This window comes from Neolamprologus multifasciatus, chromosome 18, assembly GCF_963576455.1.
Source record: "Neolamprologus multifasciatus chromosome 18, fNeoMul1.2, whole genome shotgun sequence".
In the NCBI taxonomy this organism is placed as follows: Eukaryota; Metazoa; Chordata; class Actinopteri; order Cichliformes; family Cichlidae; genus Neolamprologus; species Neolamprologus multifasciatus.
Genome location: NC_140456.1, coordinates 18,787,527 through 18,813,405, shown reverse-complemented (window position 1 = coordinate 18,813,405; position 25,879 = coordinate 18,787,527). Strand labels below are relative to the sequence as shown.

General features: G+C 39.5%; 1 protein-coding gene across 8 annotated transcripts in view; it reads left to right on the top strand.

Moving 5' to 3' along the window:
• The window catches only part of kmt2cb (lysine (K)-specific methyltransferase 2Cb), an 81,287-nt gene that overhangs the window by 15,105 nt on the left and 40,303 nt on the right, over nucleotides 1-25,879 (top strand). For all 8 annotated transcript variants that reach the window (XM_085139835.1, XM_085139841.1, XM_085139839.1 and 5 more), the window contains 10 exons: nucleotides 10,149-10,237; nucleotides 12,942-13,086; nucleotides 13,880-14,086; nucleotides 15,297-15,406; nucleotides 15,561-15,670; nucleotides 16,396-16,558; nucleotides 16,686-16,857; nucleotides 18,815-18,929; nucleotides 21,103-21,278; nucleotides 21,461-21,813. In XM_085139835.1, the coding sequence (XP_084995961.1) occupies nucleotides 10,149-10,237; nucleotides 12,942-13,086; nucleotides 13,880-14,086; nucleotides 15,297-15,406; nucleotides 15,561-15,670; nucleotides 16,396-16,558; nucleotides 16,686-16,857; nucleotides 18,815-18,929; nucleotides 21,103-21,278; nucleotides 21,461-21,813 (1,640 nt within the window). The remainder of the gene's footprint in view (nucleotides 1-10,148; nucleotides 10,238-12,941; nucleotides 13,087-13,879; nucleotides 14,087-15,296; nucleotides 15,407-15,560; nucleotides 15,671-16,395; nucleotides 16,559-16,685; nucleotides 16,858-18,814; nucleotides 18,930-21,102; nucleotides 21,279-21,460; nucleotides 21,814-25,879) is intronic.

Below are 25,879 nucleotides of genomic sequence, written 5' to 3'. Positions count from 1 at the left end.
CGTTGAACCTGGGCAACATTTAATATTTGGCCAAAAATAAGCCTTGGGAGTTTGTTGCTGTTGCAATGGGCACAGTGGAGTAGATCTGCAGTGTTCACCACAACTGAGAATTGATATGCGTAAATGATTACAAATACATGGTTTTCTTCTTAAAGTATTCTTGTGATCAAAGTTTGGAAAATTAGGCTACAGTTCTGTAACAGACATTTGCAACACAGAGTGAAAAATAAATTTAACTTGCTGAATCGGACTCGTAGACTTTCGAAAGTCATGTATGGTATTTAAACCCCTTTACTTTTACATAACACTGTAAACCTGATAACAAATCCCCAGAAAACTATGCAAGATGTTATAAGATAGTTGTGGTGAGACTTACCATTGCACTCCTGCCACATCACTCTATGTGAAATTTTACAATAAACCTAAGAAATCATAGTAACAGTGGTAACTTAAAATCTTTCACTAGTTATTATTTTTATTTTTATGTATTTATTATTCATGGTAAGTTAAGTACACAAAACCAGCTTTGGAAAAATGGGTGATCTTGCCTTTTATTATTGCTTCTACTCCAAATTCTGTCAGGTGTCATGAGCTTAAATACCCCATTCTGTGTTACTGCTTATTAAATCCAGTGCTTACCTGGTAAGAGACAGCATTGAAAGTTAATCCCATGTTATTAAACAAAAATATCAAGGTGGTGCATAGGAAGGAAAAAAGCCCTCAGTTTAAATCTGAAAATGGTCCTTATACTATATGTGGCATATTTAAAGTGGTCTGAACCTACTTTTGGCTGCTCCTATTCGAATCCAAAGGGATTTGTGTTTCCTCCTGGAATTAAAGTGGGGGCCTTTTGCAGTGTACTCAATAGTACAGTGGTTGACCACTTCTTACTTCTTGTAGTATGAAACTACAAAATATTTTATGGTCATTCTAGCATTGCATAAGTTACTACTTTAAGTCCTTTGTAGAAGTCCTTGGGGTTTTAGCAGCTTGATTTCACGTAATTCCACCACAGATGTTTAGGCTCCGTGCAAGGTGTCCTGCTTCTCCGTGACTTCCTTAGCAACATACAATGCAGCTTAGAGCTGTAAAATAATGCCCGCAAGGTTCTTAACTCTCTCCTCAGTCTGTCCTCTCATTCAATCTTAATACCCTGCTCCCAATGGATCGTTTAATCTCCAAGTATCCAGACGATACATTAATGCCACAGTAGAAGGATGACCAGGGACACACTTGAAATACTTAATGCTGTTTAACTGGTCACGAACTAACCATCAGCAGTTTTATTTATATCTTTGTAATGGCTAGGGTTTTGTTAAGAATCAAGAATAGAATTACAATTTGTATATATTTTAAAGTATGTCATTATTTCTGCAGAATAGGCTGCTGATTACACACTTATTTAGCTCTGCCACAATTATTTATCCCCTCTCAGATTTCATTTAATTAGATACAAACACCTCCTGAAAGCTAAATTGCAAGCTCATATTCCATAAAACACCCCCAACACAGTGATTACAGCTTTGTGAATTCAGACAATTTACTCCATCCCAATTTCTAATTACTGTTGGTCATAAAAGCCTACAGGCTAATGAGGAATGGCTGGTCCTCTAAACTGTACTGTAACTTGTAATCGAACCACGGTGAACACTTATAACGTCGTTCTAGACCAATGAATTGTTCTCATAGGCTAATCAGCTTCATTCTGTGGTGTATGTTTTAATTTTAAAATTGTCATAGATAAGTGTGATTAAGGGTATTGACTTGTGACAAAGGTGGACGCTCTATAAATCGCTGTTGTAGACCTGATTGGTTAGAATTTACTAGATTTGCTTATGCTCCATCTGCTAGTCCATCTCTTCCAGAGCAACATGATCCTTGTCGGGTTTTCCAGGCAGCACTGTGCTAGCTGGGACTACTTACCAGAGCATTATTTTCACCTTTTCTTTTTTTTTTTCTTCTTTTCCCTGTCTCTCTCGCTTGCTCTCCCTGTGGTAGGACTGTGGGGGGAAGTTGTGCAGGGTATGGGACCCGAACACTAGTCTTTTGCATTTGTCAGTGACATAACTGGCTGTCTGAATGCTGGAATTTGATCTCATTAGTTCTGAATAATATAATATACAGCTTGATGCTGTGTGGTGGCCTGTGCGAAGACGTCACTGCCAACAGCTATGTTTTCAGGTTGTGATCGTAGGCTTATAATTGCTCATATATCAATTTGGGCTTGGCTTCTGCTATTAGATACTAGAAATACTTGAAAGATAAAAATTGTATTTAATGAAAATTTTACTAGATGATAGTAGTAGTAGTAGTAGTAGTAGTAGTAGTAGCAGTTGGCCATGTACTAAGCATACTACATGTAGGGCTGCCACAATTAGTCGACTAGTCACGATTTACGTCGACGCGTCGTTTGAAGCTTTGTAAGATCCCAAAAGACGCAGGAATAAGTAGTAGGATTTAAGAGTGTAATAGCGGACTGAAACAGAAGATGGCAGCACTGCATGTACAAGGACGCCAGCTGACGTTAAACCCCGAAGAAGAAGAAGCAGTGTATCGTAGCCATGTCCAAATTCAGGAACCGCATCCTCCTGTGCCCGCATTTGTAGGCCAATTACGTTGCAGCGACACGACGAAGACTGTCCAAATTCGAAGACTCCGACAAATGTGCCCTTCATTTCCCCAGATTTGAAGGATGCGTCGGGTGTATACTTCGTGGCCCAACCTATCCCAGAATTCATAGCGCGGCCCAGCTCAGTTTCCAACAATGGTGGCAGCTAGTTAGCTCTTATTATACTTTCTGGGTCACAAAATAAACATTACACATAATTTCAGGTGAGCATGTAGCTGTGTAAACTTCAAATATCTGCTCAGTTTATCAAGACACCACATATTTTCAAAAGCGCTCCGACGTTTTCGGAGACGTCTGTTACTCACCAGCTCGATAGCTAGCTGGGGTTCAAGGCTCACTAGAGCCGGTGAGAACACCGGACTCCCGGCAAATCGTTTTCAAACCCACTGCCGTCTTTCGCTACTCAGGTTAAATATGATATATAAGTCACTTAGATAACTTAAAAATGTTATTGTTTTGCTTTTTTCAGTATTTTATTTGTTCCTGAGTAAATCGGGTTGGCTGAGATTAAAGTTATAGTTTTTACACAGCTGAATAAACATCAAGCCGACAGCTGATTATCAGAAGTGTGAGATGCTCGAGAATATACTCCGGTGTCCTGTTATATTTTAGATAGCAGGGAGCAGACGGCTGAGTTTATTAAACTCCACCAAAACAATCTGCAGATTTCATTAAAATTTAATAAACTATCATCTTGTCTTTATTTTTAGCTAGCACATACCTTAAACACTTAAAGCTGTAAGCTAATGATAGTTATATAAGAGCAGATGCATGCTGGTGTAATAAGCTGTACGTTTTACGTCCAATAGTCGACTAATTGCAAAAATAATCGGTGACTAGTCGACTATCAAAATAGTCGTTTGTGGCAGCCCTAACTACATGGTCATCTCATAAATGTTTTGATGCTCTGATCTTTTATACCTTTATACATCATTAGCTGGTTATTGGTATGAACATGAGTTTTTTTTTTTTTTTTTACATGTTCTTACCACATTGACCAGGTTTGAATAATATACATTCACTGGACAATTTGTTAGGTACGCCTACCCAGTGCTGGGTAAGAGCCCATTTTAGCTTTAGAATATTTGGTCCATATTGACACAATAGCAGCACACAGTTGCTGTAGATTCTTCATCTGCATATTTCTTATAGAGATATCCTGTTCTACATGAGACCAAAGGTGCACTTTTGGATTGTGATCTGGGAACTGTGGAGGCCACTTGAGTATTGTGAACTCATTGTAACGTTCAAGAAACCCAATTGAGATGATTTTTGAAACGTTCCTTGTTCTTCTGTTGAAAGTAGCCATGCAAAAATTAGGGGTGGGGGAAAAAATCGATACTGTGTAGTATCGTAATATTTTGTTTGCTAATAATGTATAGATACAGGGACAGCAGAAATCGATATTTTGTTACAAAAAAGGTTTTTGTGCTCTGACTTCAGAGCATGTTGATCCTTTTTCTGAGCAAGAATCCTGACATTTCTTCACTGTCCAAATGTGTTTAACTTTTTTTTGGCAGCAATAAACATGACAGTTTACTTACTTTAATTTAAAGACGGACACGGTCAACAATAGAACTCGGACAGGCTGTGGTGTTTAAATGATGCTTAGTTTGATACTAAGAGGACCAAAGAGGGACAAGAAAATATCTTTCTCGTCATTAAAACCAGTCTGAACTGTTACAAGGCAGGATGGATCCATGCTTTCATGTTGTTTATACCAAATTGTGGTTCTATCATCCAAATGTTGGAGCAGAAATCGAGACTCATTAGACCAGGCAACATTTTTTCCCAATCTTCGTGAGCCTGTGCGAACTGCTGCTGTAGACCATCTGCCTCAAGGTTTGACATGTCATGTCTTCAGAAATGCTCTTCTGCATACATTGGCTGTAACCAGTGGTTATTTGAGTTTGTGTTGTCTTTCTATCAGCTGGAAACAGTCTGGCCATTCTCATCTGACCAATGGCATCAACAAGACAATGCATTTTGACCAGGACAATTCCAGTAGATCAACAGTTTCTGGTATACACAATCTAGGGCTGTGCTAATAATACCAGCATAATTTTTTTTATGTGTGTGTGGTTTTTTTTTAAGTGCCATATCATGATATCATTACTATAGCGGCATCCTACACTTATATTCCGTAATGCACACAACAATGAGGCACACCCAGACATGTCCGACAGGCAGACAGCCAGGTGTCCGGCTCTGATGACAATTTTGGTAACAACTGAGGTCATTGAAAAAAACCCAACAAAGCACAGTACTTTAAAATTATTTGTGCGAAAGCCGGAAACGACAAACTTGTTTCACTACTTGAGCCAAAAAACACAAAGTACGACCAGGCTATCAGCTGGTGGTGTACGACCCAAATGTAAACAAATGACTCACCCAAGCATCGTTGGAGCACTCGCTAGACATACTTCTTACAACAGGAAGAGCAAACGGTGGCTGGGAATCACTGATGCAGTTACATATTGTTTAGCCAAGTAAATGACAGCAATTCAAATGGTGGAAAGGGAGGAAGGAAGAAGACATTTTTCATTTTTTATTATGTGGCAATACTGTGCAGGCTGCTGATGAACGACAAGTTATCTCAACTTGGATATTATTAAACTAAAGTGTAGAGCAGTCATATTATACTTAATATTTCCAGTGAAAATGCTACCTAGGCTAATTTTGTGCTTACATTTGATTTGCGCTGTGTCACTACTATTGTACTATAGTGCTGCTGCAGGCAGCTTGTTTTAATAGGTCCACACTTTAAATTCGATAGTCTGTTATCGTTGACAGCAAGTCATTGGTAAAGAAGAACTGAAAATGCCCTTTAGGTTATTTGTACTAGTAAGTGCTGCTACCTGCAAGCTACAGTCACCACTATAACACTCTTCAGTAATTTCTTTTTTTTTTCTCAGTGTCCACTGAGATTAATTTAATTTTTATGCTCATCTTATTCTTAAAATAAATGTTGTTCCTTATAAGAGAACCAGATACTATTTTGCTGTAAGTCCACTGTGCATCCAGTGAAAAAATTAACTCAATGCCCTCTCATTTATTTATGTATTTATTTTTTTTAAAGGAAAAAAGTGTTGAAAAAAATAGTGAATTATGAAAACAAATCAGAAAATGAGCTGTTCTGCTTGTGGCAGAGTTCCACTCATGTTTCATGTTGGGACATTATCTTATTTTCTCCTGTAAGCCAATTTGTTGCTTCTAGTCTTCCAAAAGCAATAAATGAGTAACTACAGACTGCTGTCTTTTGATCTTGCAAGACCAGAAGAGTCTCGTCATTAAAATATCAACATAAATCAAAAATCATCCAAGCTGTGCAAGCCACTTATCAATCCATCTGCTATACTGGGATCCAGGCTGTGACAATCTACTGTAATGCCATCATGCAGACCCTTTCCAGACAGTTGAAGCAGTAAGGCCGGTAAAGCAGACATCTCCTTCCACTCCCTGGTGGCATCCAGTCGCTGATACCCTCATTTGTAACTTTTTCCATAAAGACAAGCTGACTGCGGCTTTTGCTATTGCTATGTACTTAGCTACTGTTTGATTTTTAAAGATAACAAAAGTAAAAACTGAAAAGTAAATTTGTTCAGAATAGCATTAAAAAATTAAATTGATATAGAATAGTTACTGAGAGAGGCCATCCACCATTCCTGATTATATCTACACCGACTTCCATATGATCCTGAACTACAGTAGTTGGTTCATACTAGGCCATGTAATAGGCTATAACAGAGTTGTCTGTTAAAATGCAGTGGTTTGTTTCTACATCAAGTTATATATGTTTGACTCAAGCTCACAGGTAATTGTTTTTAGCCAAGGTTTGCTAGAGGCGTCTTCTGTCATTCCCCATGGAAGTCATTTAGAAGGAGGGGTTGATTTGGCATCTAGCCATTTGTGATTTTTCTCTCCAGTGACACAAAATTGCCCACCCCCAACCTCCTCCCTCACTTCCCACCCGCTGGATCCTCCTGAGTACCCTGGAGACATACTGCTCTCCTTTGGGCTGTGTTTGTTCTCCCCACTTAGCCTGCTAGCACTCGGTGTTGCTATTTAATTTGTATCCATGACAATTATCCCCTCCACATGCTGCTTCCAAGATTAGGTTAACTGAGCTTGCGTTGAAGGGGTGCTGACACTAGCAGATATTTACATACTGTGTGTACGAGCAAGGTATGAGTTGGTGTGTCTGTGCGTATGAGTTGGCACACAACGGCTGTTTGTAAATGTACACTTGGTTGTCTGTTTGCTGACATGGCACATACAGTGAAATATAAGAAAGCTGGAACTTTCTTTGTTAGAAAAGTGTGTTGATACTAAGGACTTCTTTAAACGCTAACATTACACATATTATGATGGTTCACAGACAATCACCTTAAAGGGCTAGAGGTGAGAATTTTAGTCACAGTTAAACTGAGTAATCCAAAACCTGGTCCAGCGTGGTTGTATGTGGGGGAAATGGTTAGGTGTACAGATCTGAGAGGCTATATTGATAAATAAATGCATTTCTTGGATGTCTGTTTTATTAAACAGCCCTCTTCAGATCATGCCAAAGCATCTTGGTTGGGTTAAGACTCTTTTTGCTGTTGTTAAAAAAAAGCATACATTTTATTTTTCAACTATTCTGTTGTGTATTTATCTGTATGCTCTAGGTCAGCGGTCCCCAACCCCCGGGCCTCGGACCGGTACCGGTCCGTGAGTCGTTTGGTACCAGGCCGCGAGAGTTGAGGCTCAGGTCTGAAATGTATGGTTTTCAGGGTTTTTATCGGTTTTCAGCGTTATTTTGTTATTGTTTTTATCGTTAACTCGGTTTTCCTGGGTCTTTTCACGTGTGTTATGAATAAACCTTTTTTTCGGTACTGGTACTAATTTTATTTTGTTGTATTTATCCGTGACACCTTAAAGGCCGGTCCGTGAAAATATTGTCGGGCATAAACCGGTCCATGGCGCAAAAAAGGTTGGGGACCGCTGCTCTAGGTCAATGTCTGTTTCACTATCCAGCTGCTCCCCAAGCTTCAGGTTATTGTCTGCTACAATAATATAATGTAATTTCTTTCTGTTTTAATTGCCTCAACACTTCCAGGATGTCAGTCCCAGAGGTTGCAGAGCAGTCTCAAACTTTCCATGTTTCACAGTGACCTTTTTAAAATTTGAGATGTGTATTTTATTTATTTTTTTAATTTCTGCCGTTTCATTAATTTATTTCCGCTAGTGTTTTACTTATTCTCTTGACCTCATGTTCAACTGCTTCAGCATTATTGGACTCGGTGTGATTGGGGTATCTTTGCAGAACACCCTCTCCTCAAAAAGTATCGCTAATCCTAAATTAGTTGTACACAATTTAAGAACATGCTGGCCTTAAAGGTACAGTAAGTTGGGGTTTTTTTTGTTTTTTTTTTAATTTCACCTTTTTTCTTTTCTTTGTTTAAATTTAATAGAACAAATTGTGGAATGAGCATCAACTTGTGGAAGCCACCATGTTACTTGACTACCTTGAATACAGTGGCCAAGATGGTCATCGTCCTTCTGTCTAATTGGGTTTTATGTATGTGAATAGAGACCAGCCACTTACAAGTTAGTTTTAATTTAAAGATCACAAATAGCTCTTTCAAACTCTATATGACTATTTAACATTTGTACATGAATGCTTTCGTCATCTCTTTCTCATTGTGTCTTTCTCTTCCTTAACTACTGCTCTGTCTTCTCCCTCATCTCCACCTCATCCTCTTCCTCCTCACCTCAAGCCTCATCTCCTGAACTGAAGTCAGGGCTCTAACACAAGAAAAGGTGCATAAATATGAACATATATCCAGATATTGTTGCAGTTAGTTATTGTGAGTAGCAAACTGAACAACAAACTAGCTAAACGACAACAGCTGGATGTTGCATTTTGCAGCACTGACCGTGAATGGTTGCTTAGTATGACTGTCATACCATAGTGTATGACTCGTGCAGAAATCCAGGTAATTCCAAAAGCTTTACAAACTCTTTCTTTGAGTTCCCCCAAACCAGTAAGTGTAGATTAGTTTTTCTTTAACCAAATTCATCCTATGACAGCCAGTAACCATTCACTAACCAGTTGGGGTAATGTGGATTTCTTCCCTACTAACTGGTGGTTTCCAGGGGGTTACCAGCTAGTAGGGGCAGGGGGAAAAAATCGATACTGTGTAGTATCGTGATGTTTTGTTTGCTAATAATGTATTGATACAGGTACAGCAGAAATCGATATTTTGTTACAAAAAAGGTTTTTGTGCTCTGACTTCAGAGCATGTTGATCAGCTCCTTTTTCTGAGCAAGAATCCTGACATTCCTTCACTGTCCAAATGTGTTTAACTTTTTTTATGGCAGCAATAAACATGACAGTTTACTTATTTTAATTTAAGACATGTTTTATTTTAATTAAGTTTAAAACTTTTTTATTTAATGTAAAATTATATTTTGTTTTAATTTACTTTCAAATTCTTCAGTTGCTGAAGGGGCTGCATAGGTTTCACAAATTGCATAGTTCAGAATAGCTATAATTGTACCAGATGGTTGCATTCAGTTAAGTTGGACTAGACTGTAATACAAACCGTTCAAGTTTGTCAACAATAAAACTGACTGAAATGAGAGAAAGACTGAGTGTGAGACTTTGATATTAGATAAAATGAATATTGATAAAGTTTACCTTTATAGAATCTATATACAGAATCTGAATATCGCAAAATATTTTAAAAAATTGCAATAATATCGTATCGTGCGTTAAGTATTGTGATAATATCGTATCATGGGATGTATGGTGATTCCCACCTCTACCAGCTAGTCTCTATATTGGTGGGACTGAGGGCCATTTATACTTGCTGTTGTTGCTCTCCTCTTGCTGAAAGTGATGTCACAATGGCTGGTGTGAGACACCTTTTGGTGTCGTTTCAGTTTGCTGTGCACCTCATGTGTCTTTTCTAACCTTGTGTTGGTCATGCAGCTGGTTTGAAGACGCAGCTTATGCAGAGTTGGATGTTGCAATAGTGTGAAAAGATGAAACTTTCAGGAGGACAAATTGATTTCTTTGCTTCCTCTACATGTTTTGTCTCCTACTATATGAGGAGGTTTTGTCTGAGTGGCAGCACCTATCATTCACCAAGTCTGGCATGACATCAGCGCCAGTAAAACGGTGGCTGTGATGACGTCACTGTGATGCTACCATTGTGGTTACCATAAATAGGCCAATAGTGCCATCATCACTGAATTGCCCATTTATTTTCATCGCCTCTATGTTTTACCAGTTTCTCCTTGCAGTTGTAACACGAATATGTATGAAACACCCCACCAGTACCACCCTTTTGCCTTACCCATGACTTCAATGCCTCCATTAAAAATCAGTGAAAGCCATGACGATATTTAATTAATTCATGACTAAACCACCACTCCCCCATCTCGAGGTGAAGTTGTGTAGTTTTAATGTTTAATGTTTAATGTTTTAATATTTCTTTTCATTTCCTCGGTTTCTTTGTTTGTTTTCTTACTCCAGGGGTCGCACCAGAGGGAGAGTTGTTGTGGATGAGGAGGACAGCATGGATGGGACTGAGATAACAGAGTCCATAGACCCTCAGGACACAGGTGAGACTTTGTTTTTGATCTTTTATATACACATTGGTTTTACTGAGAGTGATATATGACTTGAACCTGCACCCCAAGTAGCCTTATGCAGTGCTTTGAAGGGTATGTTAGTAAAGGTAGATGAGTCTCCTTCTCCTGGAGAAGGATGGATGAGAGCTTTTTCTTAGCACCCAGTGCCTTTTTTTCAGGGCTATAATTGAATGGGTTTAGCTTGAGCTGTGAAGCTGTAGTGGGTGTGTATTTTTTCTTCTCCCCTTACTGCTTCCATCTCTCCTCTTGCTCTGAGATTGGCATTGAGGTGCAGAGGGAAAGAGCCCAAGGCTAATGCCCTCTAAAAGCTTTTTAAAATCCCATCAGTCTCTCCAGACCCATTTATGTGCCTTTTTTATGTGTGTACATCACATCATGTGACCATGCCTCCCATTCTGATACATTTCAGTGCCGCCCTGTTGCTGAGCTGAAGATAGTTGGAAATGTGACGCTGTCAATGACTTGCCTTTCTTCTGGTATCATTTACCTTAGAACAAACAAAGGCAATATTTCAGAGTTTAAAACCCTTCAACATTTTTTTTTGTAAATGATGTTATGAAATAACCAAGCATTCACTTTGCCTTTTCAGTCTACCGCCATATGCACTTAAAACTCAGTGGTTTCTTCAGTGGCTCTCTGCCTCTGGGCTTTTGGCAAAATGAAATTTGTGACTCTGTGCAGTCTTGTCCTTAAAGTGATATGTGCTGAGGTCAAGCACAGTATATCATAGCCTTTTAAATGCATTGTTTATTTTGTCTGTCTCTGTATTGTTATACTTACAGGTCACATAGCTCGCATTTTCAATATACATTACCATTAAAACAGTGTGATTGCATCTAGGAAATGGGTAGAGAAATTAACGACTGTTAAAGTGATAAGCCATGGCGTTATCAGTTTTGATTATGGTACTGGAGAGATTATAATGCTTCTTCTTTTTCTTTTTTTCATTCCAATCCCCTAAAAGCAACCCCTCTCTCTCAGATAGTGTGGGAGAGGCATGGAAAGCTGCAGTACTGAGCAGACATACTTAGCAGAACATCCTTACTTTTGGTGACAATGCCAGCGATTTACTTTAAATTTGCTTTAAATTTCCCCCAATTCAATGCTGCCAGGGCTCGTTTCCGCAAGTTTGTGTTTTTAATGCCCCGGTGGAAATGTGTAGTCTGTCAAAACATCAAGAGTGTAGTTTTTGAATGCCAAGTTTGCTCCTAATTTTACTCACCCTTTGGTCTATTATGTATACTAGCATCCTATGCCTACATAGTTGTGTTAAAGTAATTGATCCATTAGCATTGGTAAGAGTTATACTGTCACCTATCAGCTTTTGTAATCTGATCTTACTTAACAGTAGGTCAGCACAGTTGATGAAATTTTAATCTTGGTCACAATTTTATTTTTCCAACAATTAAATGAACATGATTGATTGAATCTGAAAATGCTTGCTTCGCAAAACAAACATAAAGCAAAAGCAGCGAACGTGCCACTAAATCAGCGCCTAACTTTATGCCTCCACTCTGGACAAGTGAATAAACATCTTGCATGTCTGCAAAGATTATTATTTAATTGACAGGAATGTAACACAATGTAAACGTGAAACTCATACCCTGTTTTAAGTGCTGCTGCAGTTTATTAAAAATATATATATATATATTTTTTTTTCTTTAATTAAGAAAGAAAAAAATTTTTAGTTGAATAAGGAGGACCAATTTTAGTTTGATGCAAAGATTTGTACATTGGTACATTAGCAGAAATGTAGGACGACATGAATGTTAAAGTATTGTTATGTTTACGTGTGGCAACAGCATTATGTCAGTAATTGTGATAATTATCGTGCCCATAATTGTGGAGCCCTGCTAAACAGGATAACACAATTTTTTTTTTAATTTAACAAATATAATGAGCTATTATCTAAAAAATGAGGAAAAACAACAATCAGTTTAATCAGTTGATGTATTGTAAAAAGAATTGTAAAACATCCATTGCTTATGCACTCAGTTATTAGTAGGTAAGTAGTAGTAAGCCTAGTATGAATTTTGCCCTTTTTTAATTCCTTTGGATGACACAATCATTGTGGCATTAGCCTAATTACATGCCAATGAAATATTAATAACATTTTACATGGCCCAAAGTCTCAGTGAGAGGTACTGCTGGGAGTTGTTTTGTATGATTAGCAGAGTGAATTGAGGGTTTCGTCAATTAAATTAAAATTAAAAGCAGTCGTGATATGTCAGATATGATTCCAGGATTGAACTTTTTTTATTCCCCCAAAATATTAATTCTAGCTACTTGAGATATTTTGACAGCCATGCCATCTCTTTTATTCCCTGCCTCTTTTGTTATCACTATTCTGTACAAGACCTTGATGTTCCCACTGAGTTTACTGTAATCAGTGCTTGAGCATATGGTCCCCATATTTTCCCATCCATCTTGCTAAAAAAGGCTGTGTTTCTGACCTGGAGGAAAAAGACTAGAATATAACCAACCTGTCCTGTAACAGCCTGTGTCTGTCAGGGGCTGTATGCTAAACATGCAGTCATAATTGGCAGTGAATTGAGGAGCATTTACCAGCACAGAGGCAGATGCATTGGAACAATTCAGTGCTTAGCTGTTTCTCTACTCTCTAACAGATCTTTTCTCTTTTTTCCTTCCGTGTCTTTTTCATTTTTACCATCAGAAACACAAATCCAGCCGGTGGAGACTGTGGAAGTGACCAGTGAGGTGCCAGAGGAGGACAGGCCCTCTTCCCCTCTGGCCCAGAGCCCTCTAGCCGAGAATTCAGCAGGACCATCTGTCCCAACAAGTAGAGAAGTCAAAAGCAGGTTAAAAAAACTTTTCACTTCCCCAGAATCGCTGTTTTTGAGAAATAAAGAACCGTGCATGCATGTGTGTGAGAGACTCTGTGTGTATCTTTTTACTTTTTAAATTGTTTTTATGAATGAATAAGCACAGGTCTAGCACATACTAGACACATGCATGGATGGATTAGGTGGGAGTCATCAGCAGGTAGAGGCAGCCCTTTTCCTCCCAGGTGCCACTTTGTTAGAGGTTGTAATCAGTCTTCTGGCCTGTCTGTTCTATCGATGTTGGTGATGGAAAGCAGATCAGGAGCCTCTCATGGGATCTTATTAACAGTACCATCTCAGCACTTAATGTGATAAATATTTGCTGCTTGCTTTATTACTCAACTTTCCAGCTCTTGGCCACTGTTCTGCTGCTTTTCTGTTTACCACTTTGTCTCCAAGATGGCTTTCTCACTTAAAATGTTGATTGTTAGCACATCCAAATATCTGTAGTATAAGCGGACTTTTCTGTCTGCCTTTTTTTTCTTTCTTTCTTTTTTTTTTTAAATTACAAGGTCTGTGTTACTTAAATACATTATAATTTTTACAAGTTGTCTGCTTATAGCAGTATGTGTTTGGGAGACTGTGCGTGTCTATGTGTGGTGATAGTCTGTCTGCTTTGCTTTGTTAGGTTTTATGTATATTGCAGCACCGACAGTCCCAGTGCCACAAGAAGGAGGCCTTAATTCATGGTGACATGTATGGCACTGTGTTAAGTCACAGTAGGTATATATAATTAAACACCCTCTACCACCCATTTTCTTTCTTTTAGTGAGCGTCTCTGTGCCTTCTGTTACTGCGGTGGTCGTAGCCTTCTGGGTCAGGGGGATCTACAAGTATTCACCGTCACGTCTCAGCTTGAAGCACTCTTCAGCCACAAAGCTGATGGGAGCTCAACAGGCGATGGCAGCGATGGTGATAAAACTGCTCAGCCAAAAATGGCCGAAGAGACCACCTCAGGACAGAAGGAGAAGAAGAAGTAAGTAGGCCTGGCTGACACTGTTGTCACAAATAGTTTGGCTGCCATCGTTGGTTAGGAATAATCTGTAATGCTTCCCTGTCATGAGATAATGAGCTGCAAGAAATGAAAATTTGCTAACAGCTTACTTCATTGTTCTTTTTTGTCCTTGGCTTCTATACACTGATGTTGCTGTGAAATCTTGTGGAAGCTGTTAGTCTGATCAAAAAGATTTTTCTTTTAGTTGACTTGAATTTGTTATCCTGGTAATATGAAGCAGTAGTGGTGGTTAATATGGTCACACCTAACATACACACCCAACTGTCAGTATTCCCCAGGCCATGAGATGCCAGATCAGGCAAAGGTTACACAAGAGCCTTGTGTTTGTATGCACACACATGCAAATCATACAAATAAAAGACCCTTCCTGCGCTCAATTGGACAACTGCCTGATTTGTTTTGGTCCTTTGAAACCAGTTGGTTGTCTCTCTGGGTTCACAGTACTGTAATGGCCAGTGACAGCATTATGGGTTTGGCAACAGGCCAAGCCAACCAGTAGCTGGTGTGCTGTTTGTGTGATTGGTCATTGAGCCCTTAGCTGTGCCTCATGGAGGAGGATGATGGAATCCAAGGGAGAAATTATAGATATATCATAATATATCATTTAGACTAAAAATTAAGAAAGAAAAAAGAGATTAGGAGAGAATACCATTTCATAATTGCTAATAAAAGTGTAAGGAATAGGTTCCCATCATGTTCCCAGAAACCCGCATCTTGATTTTGGCTGTTAGTTGTTTCCTGGAAATCCTTTTAAATGTTAATGCTCCCTCTCCACGTATTCTACAGCCTATGCTGCTCAATAGTTGAAGCCAGGGAGTTGGAGAAACGCATCCCTTTCAACAGATTTTATGAGACAGAACAGCCAGCCTCTTGTGCACACGCTAAAAAAGATGGCCCTCCTTCCCGTCCTCCTCCTCTTCATCCACCTCCCTCCCCCACAGCTTTTTACTTGGACAGACATTTTTCCCCCAGCTCATTCTCTGTCTTCATTTCTATGCTTTTGTAAAAACGGCACATCATTCTCTACCTTTATGTCTCTGTCCTCAGTTTATTCTCAAGTTGATTCAGGCTGTCCTTCTCTTGCATAGTGCATTTTTAAGCTGTTCTCTACATTAAAAAAAAATCTGTGCTGAGATGATTTTTTTTTTTAAAACCTTTTTCTTTGTTCCAGTGGGTCTGAAGGCTGCGAGGATGAGCCAGACCCAGCCAGTCGATTTTGGAACGAGCTTTCTCATGTCGGCCTTCCAGAAGATCTCAACGTCCAGTCTCTCTTCGAGTCAGGTGTGGCTAATGGACTCAGCCTATTTCTACATCCCATTTTTAACAGTAATTATTTGTACTTGGAGAGTTAACAAGTGTACATGCTTTATATGCTAATACTGAATTTGTCTCTGATTCAGTTATTTTGTTTGTCACATCCGTCTTTAAATTGTAGGGCAATGCTGGGCACATCAGAGTTGTGCCTTGTGGTCCGACGGTATTTGCGAGGGCGAGGGACAATCTCTGCTTAATGTGGACAGAGCCATTGACTCAGGGAGCACAAAGGTGAGTCGAGGGAGAACATCCGTGGACTAATGGGTGTTAACACCATCTTAATGTGTTGGGGCAGCAGGGGAGGGACTGATTCAGTGAAACACAACAAAGCTGATGGATCAGACTGGCTGGTAAAGGTCGGCCTGGCAGCGTGGATCTCTCAGCTGTGAAATGGAAAAGGTCACACCACTCAACAGGGCTGAGCTCTCATGGCAGCTTGGCTCCTAGCGGCAGAAGTGGTACTACTTAAAGAGCTCTGATTCTTTTTTCGCTGCCCATCGTGTGTGCAACCCATTAGTAGTGCTGCCACTTGATCTCCAAGTGGTTACTAGTACACACTCATGGAACTCAAAGAAATGGAATTGGGGTGAGGTTTTCTAGCCTGATCATCAGGTAGCTGAAATGGCACTTTGAACAGGTGTCTTAATCCAAATAAACAGTTTCCCAAAAAGATACTAAAGATAAAATAGTCCAGAAAGAAGAAGTGCTACACATCAGATCTTGGCTGATCTGACAGGTATTCTTTGATGTGGCAGGTTAAAGGACAAAACAAAAAAAAACATAGGAGCGAACATCTTTCTGTGATGTGATGTGATGTTATTTTTTTAACGTGAAATCAGGCATTTATCATTTATAGACCATTTAAACATTACATTTGTTAGTGTTTAAGAAATGTGTTTTAGTTGGAGAAAAGGGAGATTTTAGGCATATTTTAAGATCGTTCTTTTTCTCCGCAGCACTGTGCATACTGTAAGCGCCTTGGAGCATCCATTAAGTGCTGTGCTGAAGGATGTGCTCAACTCTATCATTACCCCTGTGCGGGGGCAGCTGGGACTTTTCAGGATATCAGAAGTCTCTCACTCTTATGCCCAGAACACATTGAATTGGCCACTCACAAATGTAAGTTCAGAAAAATTTGATGTGTCAACTCCATAGGAAAATAACGTAATGTATATTTAACAAAACTAAGACTAAATTGCATTGTATAAACTTTTCTTGCCTTCTCTTTTCATTCAACTGTCCACAGTTGTAGATGATATAAATTGCGTACTATGCGATAGCCCAGGGGATCTACTGGACCAGCTCTTTTGCACCAGTTGTGGTCTGCATTACCATGGGATATGCCTGGACATGGCTGTGACCCCTCTAAGGAGGGCAGGTTGGCAGTGCCCTGAGTGCAAAGTCTGCCAGACGTGCAAGTGAGTCACTTCCCCTCTCCTCTAAATAACGGTTTTCCCTACTTTGCACTTTGTTTTTTGTCCTTTTTGTTTACTTTTTTCCTTTCTTAATTTCTGTAAAGCTACCAGGCTTCATGCTTACTGCTTGTTTGTTTACCGCTGTGGTTTGTGAGGAGCTGACTGGACGTTGTACCCTGAAGCTCAGTCTTATAACCTCTGACCTTATTTAAACAGCACAAGAGCTCTGTTTGCAACCAGGCCTGTTTGCCTGGGGTAACCACTGTCTGTTGAGTATTAAATATTGCATTACCATCTTGTAGCTGCATATTTATATTTTTCAGCTTTGCGATGCAGTTTTAGATAGTGTAACTGATTAGTTTAAAGATCTTTTTACTTCAGCCAATTCATTGGCATTATGGACAGCGCAGCAACTTCTCACAGCATCTTTGCACAGCTACTGTAAATCAGTTTGACAAATGTTTCAGCATACTAGCATTTCTTTACTAACATTAAGCAATGAAAAAATGACATCATCAGCATATAGCTATAGCTTAAACTCAGCACTGGGTATAACAGTACAACTAGCAAAACTAGTAATCAAATGTCACTTCATTTGCTAGTGTGAGCAAAAGTGGTGATGACTTTTGGAGATGACTTTGTTTTATTTAAAGCTGTTAATAAATTGGGTGTGAAGCGGTCTTTCCTGTTAGCTATTTTTTTCTTACCTTCAGCCTCCTGAACAAGGGGCTTGCAAGAAGTTTCATAATTATTTGTATAGCAATCTAACATGGAAATCTTCCTTTCAGTCACACATCAGTTCTAATTTTGGCTATAATCGGCTAATATTAGCCATTTGCTATTTGTATCAACATTTGTAATGGCCCATGAAGAGTTACATTGCATAGTTTGTGACCAGATGGCACTCTGCAAATTCAGTGTTGCCGATATTCACTCAGAAACCCACAAACACAGCACTAGGCTGATTAAAGCAAAGGTGGGTACAAACGTAAATGAATAAATAAATACCTACACATAAATAATATTAGGGAAATCTGTCTACCACTGATATCATGCAGAGGGCTCTTACTCCTAAAAATATTTCCAATGTTGTTAAACTTTTGATTAAGTTAATATCCTTAGATGGTGCCACCTGCTGGATTACGTTAACATTAGCTGTCTAAATACTGACAGTGTTAAGGTTTTTTGTTAGGAAGATATGATTATTTCTTTTCCTTCTTCTTTTTCTTGTCATTCTAACTCAGATTTCACAATAACTGAATATTACCATGTACACAATTTAGCACTTGTAATGTTGAGGGATCCACAGATCATTTGGCCAGTGACCGGAAATAATCTGTTTCTGATCAACCATGACTGGTGGCAACGGGATTTTAAATCACTTTCTGTTTTGATCTTATTAGCCTGCTACAGTCTGATGGGTCAGTGCAATTCATATAGCTGTAGGAATGGCTTTGTTTTTTTGTTTTTTTAACATAATTTCAACGTCAATGTAATATCCTTACAATTTATGGAAATGTATGGTTTATGGAAATAAATATATATCTTCACAATAGCCTGTATTTTGCAAGTGTACAGTCTGGAAGTCTTTATTAGCTCTAACTCCCACATAATGTTCCCAGTTCAGTTGGTGGTGTTTAATTGAAGGGAATAGGTTAATCACAGAAATCCCCACACCAAATAGTGATTTGGAGGTATAATTGGAAAATGACCGGAACTTGAAAAGTTACTGTATTTGATTTATACTTGGATAGGAGCAAAGAACTTGTAAGCTAGTCAGAGAGTTCAACTGTAGATGCAGTAGGACAGCTGAGGTCGGGTCTTGCAGGTCTTAGCAGAAGAAATAGATTACAGAAGGAAGCATAGAGCTATATCATTACAAATGACATTGTCTCATTGTATTAGACAAAAATAAATAAATAAATCTCAACCCTAAAACCTTTTTACTGTCTCTTTGTAGGAATCCAGGAGAGGACACTAAAATGCTGGTGTGTGACATGTGTGACAAAGGGTACCATACCTTCTGTCTGCAACCTGTTATAGACTCTCTTCCCACCAACGGATGGAGATGTCAGGTAGGAAAGAACTAGTGGGTAATGTTGAAATTTAAAAAAAAAAAAAAAATTAAACCAAAACAAAAAAACAGGCTTGTAAGTAAAAGTATTTGCACTAGATTAAAGTGTTTCAAATAACTGCATTGATTCATCTGGTGCAATCACAAAACTGAACAATACAATTAAATGGAAAAGAAATTAAGTTAGTTGGACCTTGGATATGACACCCACGAGAATGTAACTTTTTGATGGTTTCAATTTGTGCTTTCTGTGGTTACGAATGACTCAGACCAGCTGATCATTTAAAGACTTCAGTTCAGCCTCAGCGCTGGAAGATAACACTATGTTTGTGTGCATGCTCATGCACAAATGGTGTGCTTGCCACTCAGCTGGCTGGTTAGCGCACCGCCTAATATGTTTTTTTGCAGCACCAGTTTGAGTAGGGGACGTCAGTAGAGACAGCGGGTGATGCAAGGTCTTTACTCTTGGTTCTCTATTTGACTCAGCACAGGGGCATTTCACCCACACAAACACACACACAGCCTTGGCACTTGCTTCTCCGGAACACTTACCTACATCCTATGTCCCCACTCGTGTGGTAGTTTTGTTCTGAGCATTGTTGTCTCACTCAAGTAGAAATCAATGAAAAATGAGTCATTGTTCCAGTTTTGTATTCTGTGAAGTTCCTGTGATGTGGCTTTAAGTATGAACACTAGAATCCTTGACTGCGTACCATAGGAAAAAGGCTTACCTGAGCTCAGAGGCTAGTTAGCCGAGTAAGCCGCTAATTTAAAGTAAGTGCATACAGTCTTGTTAAAGGAAAGTTTTAATGACTATGTCTTGTGGAAAAGAAGTGCTCACAATATAAAATCTCATTTTCAATCTTTTTTGTTGTTGTTGTTTCTGAAGATAGACAGAATACAAAAAATTCTACTATACCCCCACCCCCATCCCACAGCAACTCAAACTACATTAATACCCCAACCTCTTAAACTCAAAGGGACATTTCTGAGTTTGGTGTGTTGCATGTCAGTGGATAAAGTCAGTAGTGGTGTAATGATTATCTTGGAATACAATAATAATAATAGTCCTTCTTCATTTCCTGTTTTAAATGAACAGTGACACTCAAGTGACGTACTAGGGGAATAGAAACCAAGTGAGCTTTTTTGTAATCCCAACACAACTCTGCTTACTGGTTCATATTGTTGGTGTGGATACTCCCTTAAAAACACTGGCTGCTATTTATTTGCTCAAGTTAAACTGTGTTTCTGTCACTCACAAAGCTGTGCTCAACAAGCCATTCCACTGACTCTTGACGAGGACTGTAGCTTTAATCATAAGTTTCAAGTAATTTCTCCCCCTCATTCAAACTAAGCGCTACAGGGGTTACTCAGCGTGCAAGCTTGGTTGATTGGCGAACAGTAAAGGCAATTCTTGTGTTATCCTGTTTAAAGAAATATACACATTTTCCTGTGATTTTGGGCCATATGATAAATGTCTATGCTTGAGTAAATTAAACCATTTACCAAAACTGTGTTGCCAAAAATGTCTTCTCTGCAGGAAAGGGTGTGTGTATGTGTGTGCAGGGGAAAAAGAAAGCTGGAAAATATAAAAAGTTGATTACATCTGATAATTGTCTGTTTAAAAAGAATCAGCCAGAAACGCTGCTCAGATGTCCTCCATGTTTTGATTATTGTAATCCGACTTGGATTCCAGCTTTTGGCCATTTGTAGCACTACTTGGCAGTATCCTGCAGTTTTGCGGCTGTAACCTGAATATTTTTGTGCCAGGATTTTAAAGTTTTGTGCTCTTAATCAAAAATAATACTAAAAAAAATTATAAATGCTTACTGATGAAATAATTCAAATGTGGATTATTAATAAAAGTGATTTTTTTAAAGGTTGTCCAAAGTATTTTCCTCGTCAGAAAATTGCCCAGTTTATCATTTTCATCAAACACTATTTTTATTTATGTTTTTTCACAGTCTCCTGGTCTATCTTTAGATTTTACATTGTACAAATCTTTATATACTCACACTGAGATTTTTATGTTTACACTGAACTCACTGAACACTGAACTGGGTATGTACAGATTTCATGCTTGGTTCCCACTCCATGGTTGAAATGTCTAATCAGTGTAGCAGAAGCACTGAATTCATACTACACTTATTTATTCATGTTCATTTTCTCCTCAGAACTGCAGAGTTTGCCTCCAATGTGGAACGCGAACCAGCGGGCAATGGCACCACACCAGCCTGCTGTGTGAGAACTGTGTCCAAAATCAGGACCCTGCTCTGTGCTGTCCTATGTGTGCCTGCATTTTGGACCCTGAGCACCATAAAGACGTAGTATTCTGCCACACTTGTAAAAGGTAAGGGACTTGTGTTTAACTGTAATACCACACATGCAGTGCTCCTTTTTAATCCTTATTTACTATGGTGTACACTGCTGTTTCATGGTAACATGGTGAAACACTTGGATAGCATACTGATAGTTCAAATTTTATGATTGCCCCATTAGACACTCTCTTAAATTCCTTTGCACTCCTTTCAGATGGCTACACCTGGAGTGTGAGCGTCAGAACTCAGGCCAAGCAGAAATCCACCCCAGAGAGGACTATGTTTGTTCCAACTGCAGGTCTCCTGCTGCAGAGCAGGCGCTACATCCAGAGGATATGGACACCGGCCCAGAGCTCAGCCCTCAGCCAGCCTCCATGCACACAAACTCTGAGACTGGCGTACAGCTGGCTCAAAAGCACACAGACCTAGAACTTGGCAATCAGCTGCCTCCTGAAATGCACAAAGACCCAAAACCGGAATTACTTGCTGTTCCATTGCACTCGGATCCAGAGCATCTACAGGCTACTGTCCAGGAGGAGAAGCTGGCCACATCAGACACGAAGCCTGGTAGGTCTTTGTTCCAGATTAGATTATACACAGATTACACTAAGATCCTTTCACCTTGTCTTTTGATATCTTGAAATCTTTTATTTTCATCTGTGCTCAAATTTATCCCTCATAGGAATCTAATCTGTTTATCACCTTGTTAATTATATCTTGTTATTGCAAGGACAAGGAAAGTTATTCTTTTGATTATATAAAATAGCAAACACCGAGGTTATATGATTAAGTATGAAAGACCGTCTTTGTAGTTGAGGATTCATTGACTCAGCCTCTATCCACGCAGAAGCAGTTGAAAGTCTCTGCTATGAAACATCAATTTGTGCTGTAACATCAGTACTGATGAAGTTTTGAAAGTCGCAGTTGTTGCAGATGAAAGTACTGAAGAGTTGTTTGGGCAAACACTAAAGAGAAGCACTCCCTCTTTTATTTGGAGGCCTTTATGAGGACTCCCAAATAAACAGATGGTGTCCTACCAGCAACAGATTAAAGCAACTCTATAGCCTTTGTAATTCTGTGTTTTGAAAATGTAAAGTACTTTCTTTCCCCATACTGTCTCTGGGGAAGATTATATGTAAGGCCTGTCACTATTAATTAAGAACTGATCATCTGCTTTACTTCAAGGAGCACCTATTTCTTTCCAAATATTGCTAGCATGCATCAAAATTTAACATAAAACATTTCTACTTGAGACGGGCACCAAGTTGACAGATTTTGCTTGAACTTTAAATAAACTTTGCAGGTAACAGCCTAACTTATCAACTTGGCAAAATTTGCTAGTGATTCTTCACTGGGGGGAAAAACGTAGCCCATTTACCTTGTGGTTTTCAGAAGCAGGTTATGATGTAATGATGCACAGCAAGCTGTCTCAGCCATGCTGGATTCAAAATATGGCCTTTGATTTAAGTTCCAAATATGAATGTTACATAGAAACCACTTAGAACATAGAAAGAAGTGCTTGTGTGTATGGGTGTGAATGGGTGAATGAGGCAAGTTGTGCAAAGCGCTTCGAGTGCTCAGAGTAGAAAAGCATTATTCATGAACCATTCCATTTACCATTTGTGTTGTAGCTGTACCTCCGTAAGAACTTTCTGTGTTGTAACTGTAACTCTGCAAGAAGAAATTTTTCAACTGATTACATATTGTTTTCAAGTCAACACATTGGCGCCATGGTTAGCACTGTTACCTCACAACAAGCAGGTCCTGGTTTCAAGTCCATCGTCTTTCGAGTCTGGATTTTCTCTCCGTGTCTGCGTGGGTTCTCTACGGGTACTCTGGCTTTCTCCCACAGACCAGAAGATGCAGTTATTGGGGTTAGGTTAATTCAGTGGTTCCCAAACTTTTTTTGCTGGGCCCCCCTTGTTTTACAAGAAAAATGTTCGCGCCCCCCCTCGCGCGCACACGCACGAACACATCCTCCAACCACACACGCCCATATTTTGCTCCATTGCGGTTTATTTCACACCTCAAACATTTAGTAAACAATTAAGCAAATACAAGTAATCTGCAATAAATGACAGGTAGTAAGAAAATAAACTACTAAGTCTTTTACGCTGCGTCCACACCTACACGGGTATTTTTGAAAACGCAGCTGTTTCGTCCACACGTAAACGGCGTTTCGAATCACTGAGAACAGAGATTTTTTAAAACTCCTTTTTTGCGTTTACGTGTGGACGAGGAATACAGAGTTCATCATGCAACGTCAAAGGTCTGTGCCTTTTTTCACCTCACGCTGTGTGCACGTTATTGTTTACATGAGATGAATTGCAGAATGGCAGACAGAGACGAAATACTGTTAATCTGACTATCTGCAGGTTTTACACGCTTACATACCCACGCAGTTACTGTCCCTCCATTTAGAAAGGCAGAGGCGTCATGGTGTAATTATTTTACATGTAGTTGTTTTTTTTCCCTGTGTAATAATATTCATCATTGCTATCAATACATTTTTCAAAAAATCCCTCTGCAAAATGGGTTCAAAAACATAAACAACTGTTGGATGCTGTTTGTCCGTGATTTGAACCGGGGAACAAATTGTGGCAGGATGAGCCTGATATTATTTGTATCCCACTGTAACTTTACTGTATAAAGAGCTAACATCTCCAAAATGTCAGGAGTAGTTAGTCATTACAACAAGTGTTTGTGAACTACAAATCAAGAATGTGGGATACTGTTTGTCCGTGATTTAAACAGCCCAGCGCTGCTCCCAACGAAGGGAAAACCAATCCTGCAGGGAGACCTACCTCGGCACTTGTGCAGGTGAAACCAAAGGGAAGATATGCTTCACCATAGAATGAAGTTGGTTTGGAAACATATTCAGCTATGCTTCATCTCCTGCTTTGCGTTCGTGTGGGCGCCCGTGCTAGCAGTGTCCAAGCGTTGTTTTTTTGGTTTTTTTTCCCTTTTCATGCCGCGCCCCCCCTGCAATGGCTCTGCGCCCCCCCTAGGGGGCGGGCCCCACACTTTGGGAACGTCTGGGTTAATTGATGATCCTAAATTCCCCATATGTGTGAATGTGCGCGCGAATGGTTGTCTCCCTGTGCCTGGTGATGTGTCCAGGGTGTACTCTGTCTCTTGTCCTGTGGCAACTGGGACTGGTTCCAGCCCCTACATGACCGAGGATTAGATAAGTGGAATGGATGTTTTCAAGGCATAACCATCAAAGAGTTTTGGTACTGAACTTAAATTCAAACTTCTACTCAAGACTTGATGTGCACACCAGTTTTCTACGGACATCCTGAAGCTGAAGCATCATTCATGTAATAATAAAATTGAACTGCATCTGACTGTTCTTCCTGGTAGTTCCATTGTTTGCATTGCATTATGGTGCAAGCTTTATTGCCACTTTAAGTTGCACAGTGTTGGAATGCTTGCATGAAGCTCAGAGCTGCATCTCAATTCTGGTGCCTGTGAGATTTGCCAGCACTGGAGTGCAATATCAGTGAAATATATGGTTAGCTGGGGTTGCCAGTGGCAGCTCTGCTGCCCACTCTTGTCTAAGCAGCAGACTCCACTGATGAGAGAATGGATTGCAGTAGCATGATGGTGATATCGCTGATCCCCTGACTGCTAACCTGCCTTTGAGCTATATTGGCTCATTCATTCATTATTACTCACACAGCTTGGCCGCACTGCTCACCATATAAATGTTCTCTCATTTTACGTTTCCTGTAGCTATTCACTGTTTCATTACTGGATTTACCTGGTGAGGCAGTGAGTTACTCGTTGTGGTTTTTAAAGACATGTGGAGTGAACTTGTTATATTGTGCATACATTTTTAATTGTTAACTTTTTAAAGTTAACAGTAAACACAAAGCAGTATTATTCCTACCCTTCTCTTAACATGTCATACCCCTTTTACTTAAAAGATAGTGTTTGGGGTTAAAGGCTCTTAAATCAGGTGAACTGAACAGTTATAATTTTTCACTAGGTATTAATAGGACATTTCAAAAAAAGAACTAAACTGTACTTAATTTATGCTCTTTTTTTTTCTACTTTTTCCTTTAAAAAAAAAAAAAAATGTGATGATGACTATGCTGCCAGCTGCCCACTCGTGTAATGCAATTAAAGTCATTAACTGGAGCTGTTCATCACCTGCCAGGATTCACCACCCCTCAGGGTTTAACAACAGGCTTACAGTGACTTAACTGACAGATGCTGTTAGATCCATTCTGTGAATGCAGGCGAGGCCTGACTTTAGGCCTTTACTGCATTAATCAGAGCTGCATGTTTATCTAAACCATCACCTTATTCACTGTAGGAGATTTAGGAAGTAGGGTGTTAATATGAATGTGAATGCGTGTTCAGCTTGGTCAATAGCTGATGGCTGGAGATGGTTGGAGGCCCATCTCTCTAATTGACTCTCTGGCATCAGCACCGGATGAGCACCTGCGAGCTGCACAGTCATGAGCCCAGAGCACACAGACCCTGGGATGTTGGTTGTCATGGTTACTCCCTTCCCTGGCAGAGATGCGTAGCAGGTGCATGTGTGTGTCAGGATCAGTATGACATGGGAACTTGTGGATTGAATTGGTGGGCGCCTTCTTAAGACTAGGCTATCTGTACTGTCAGA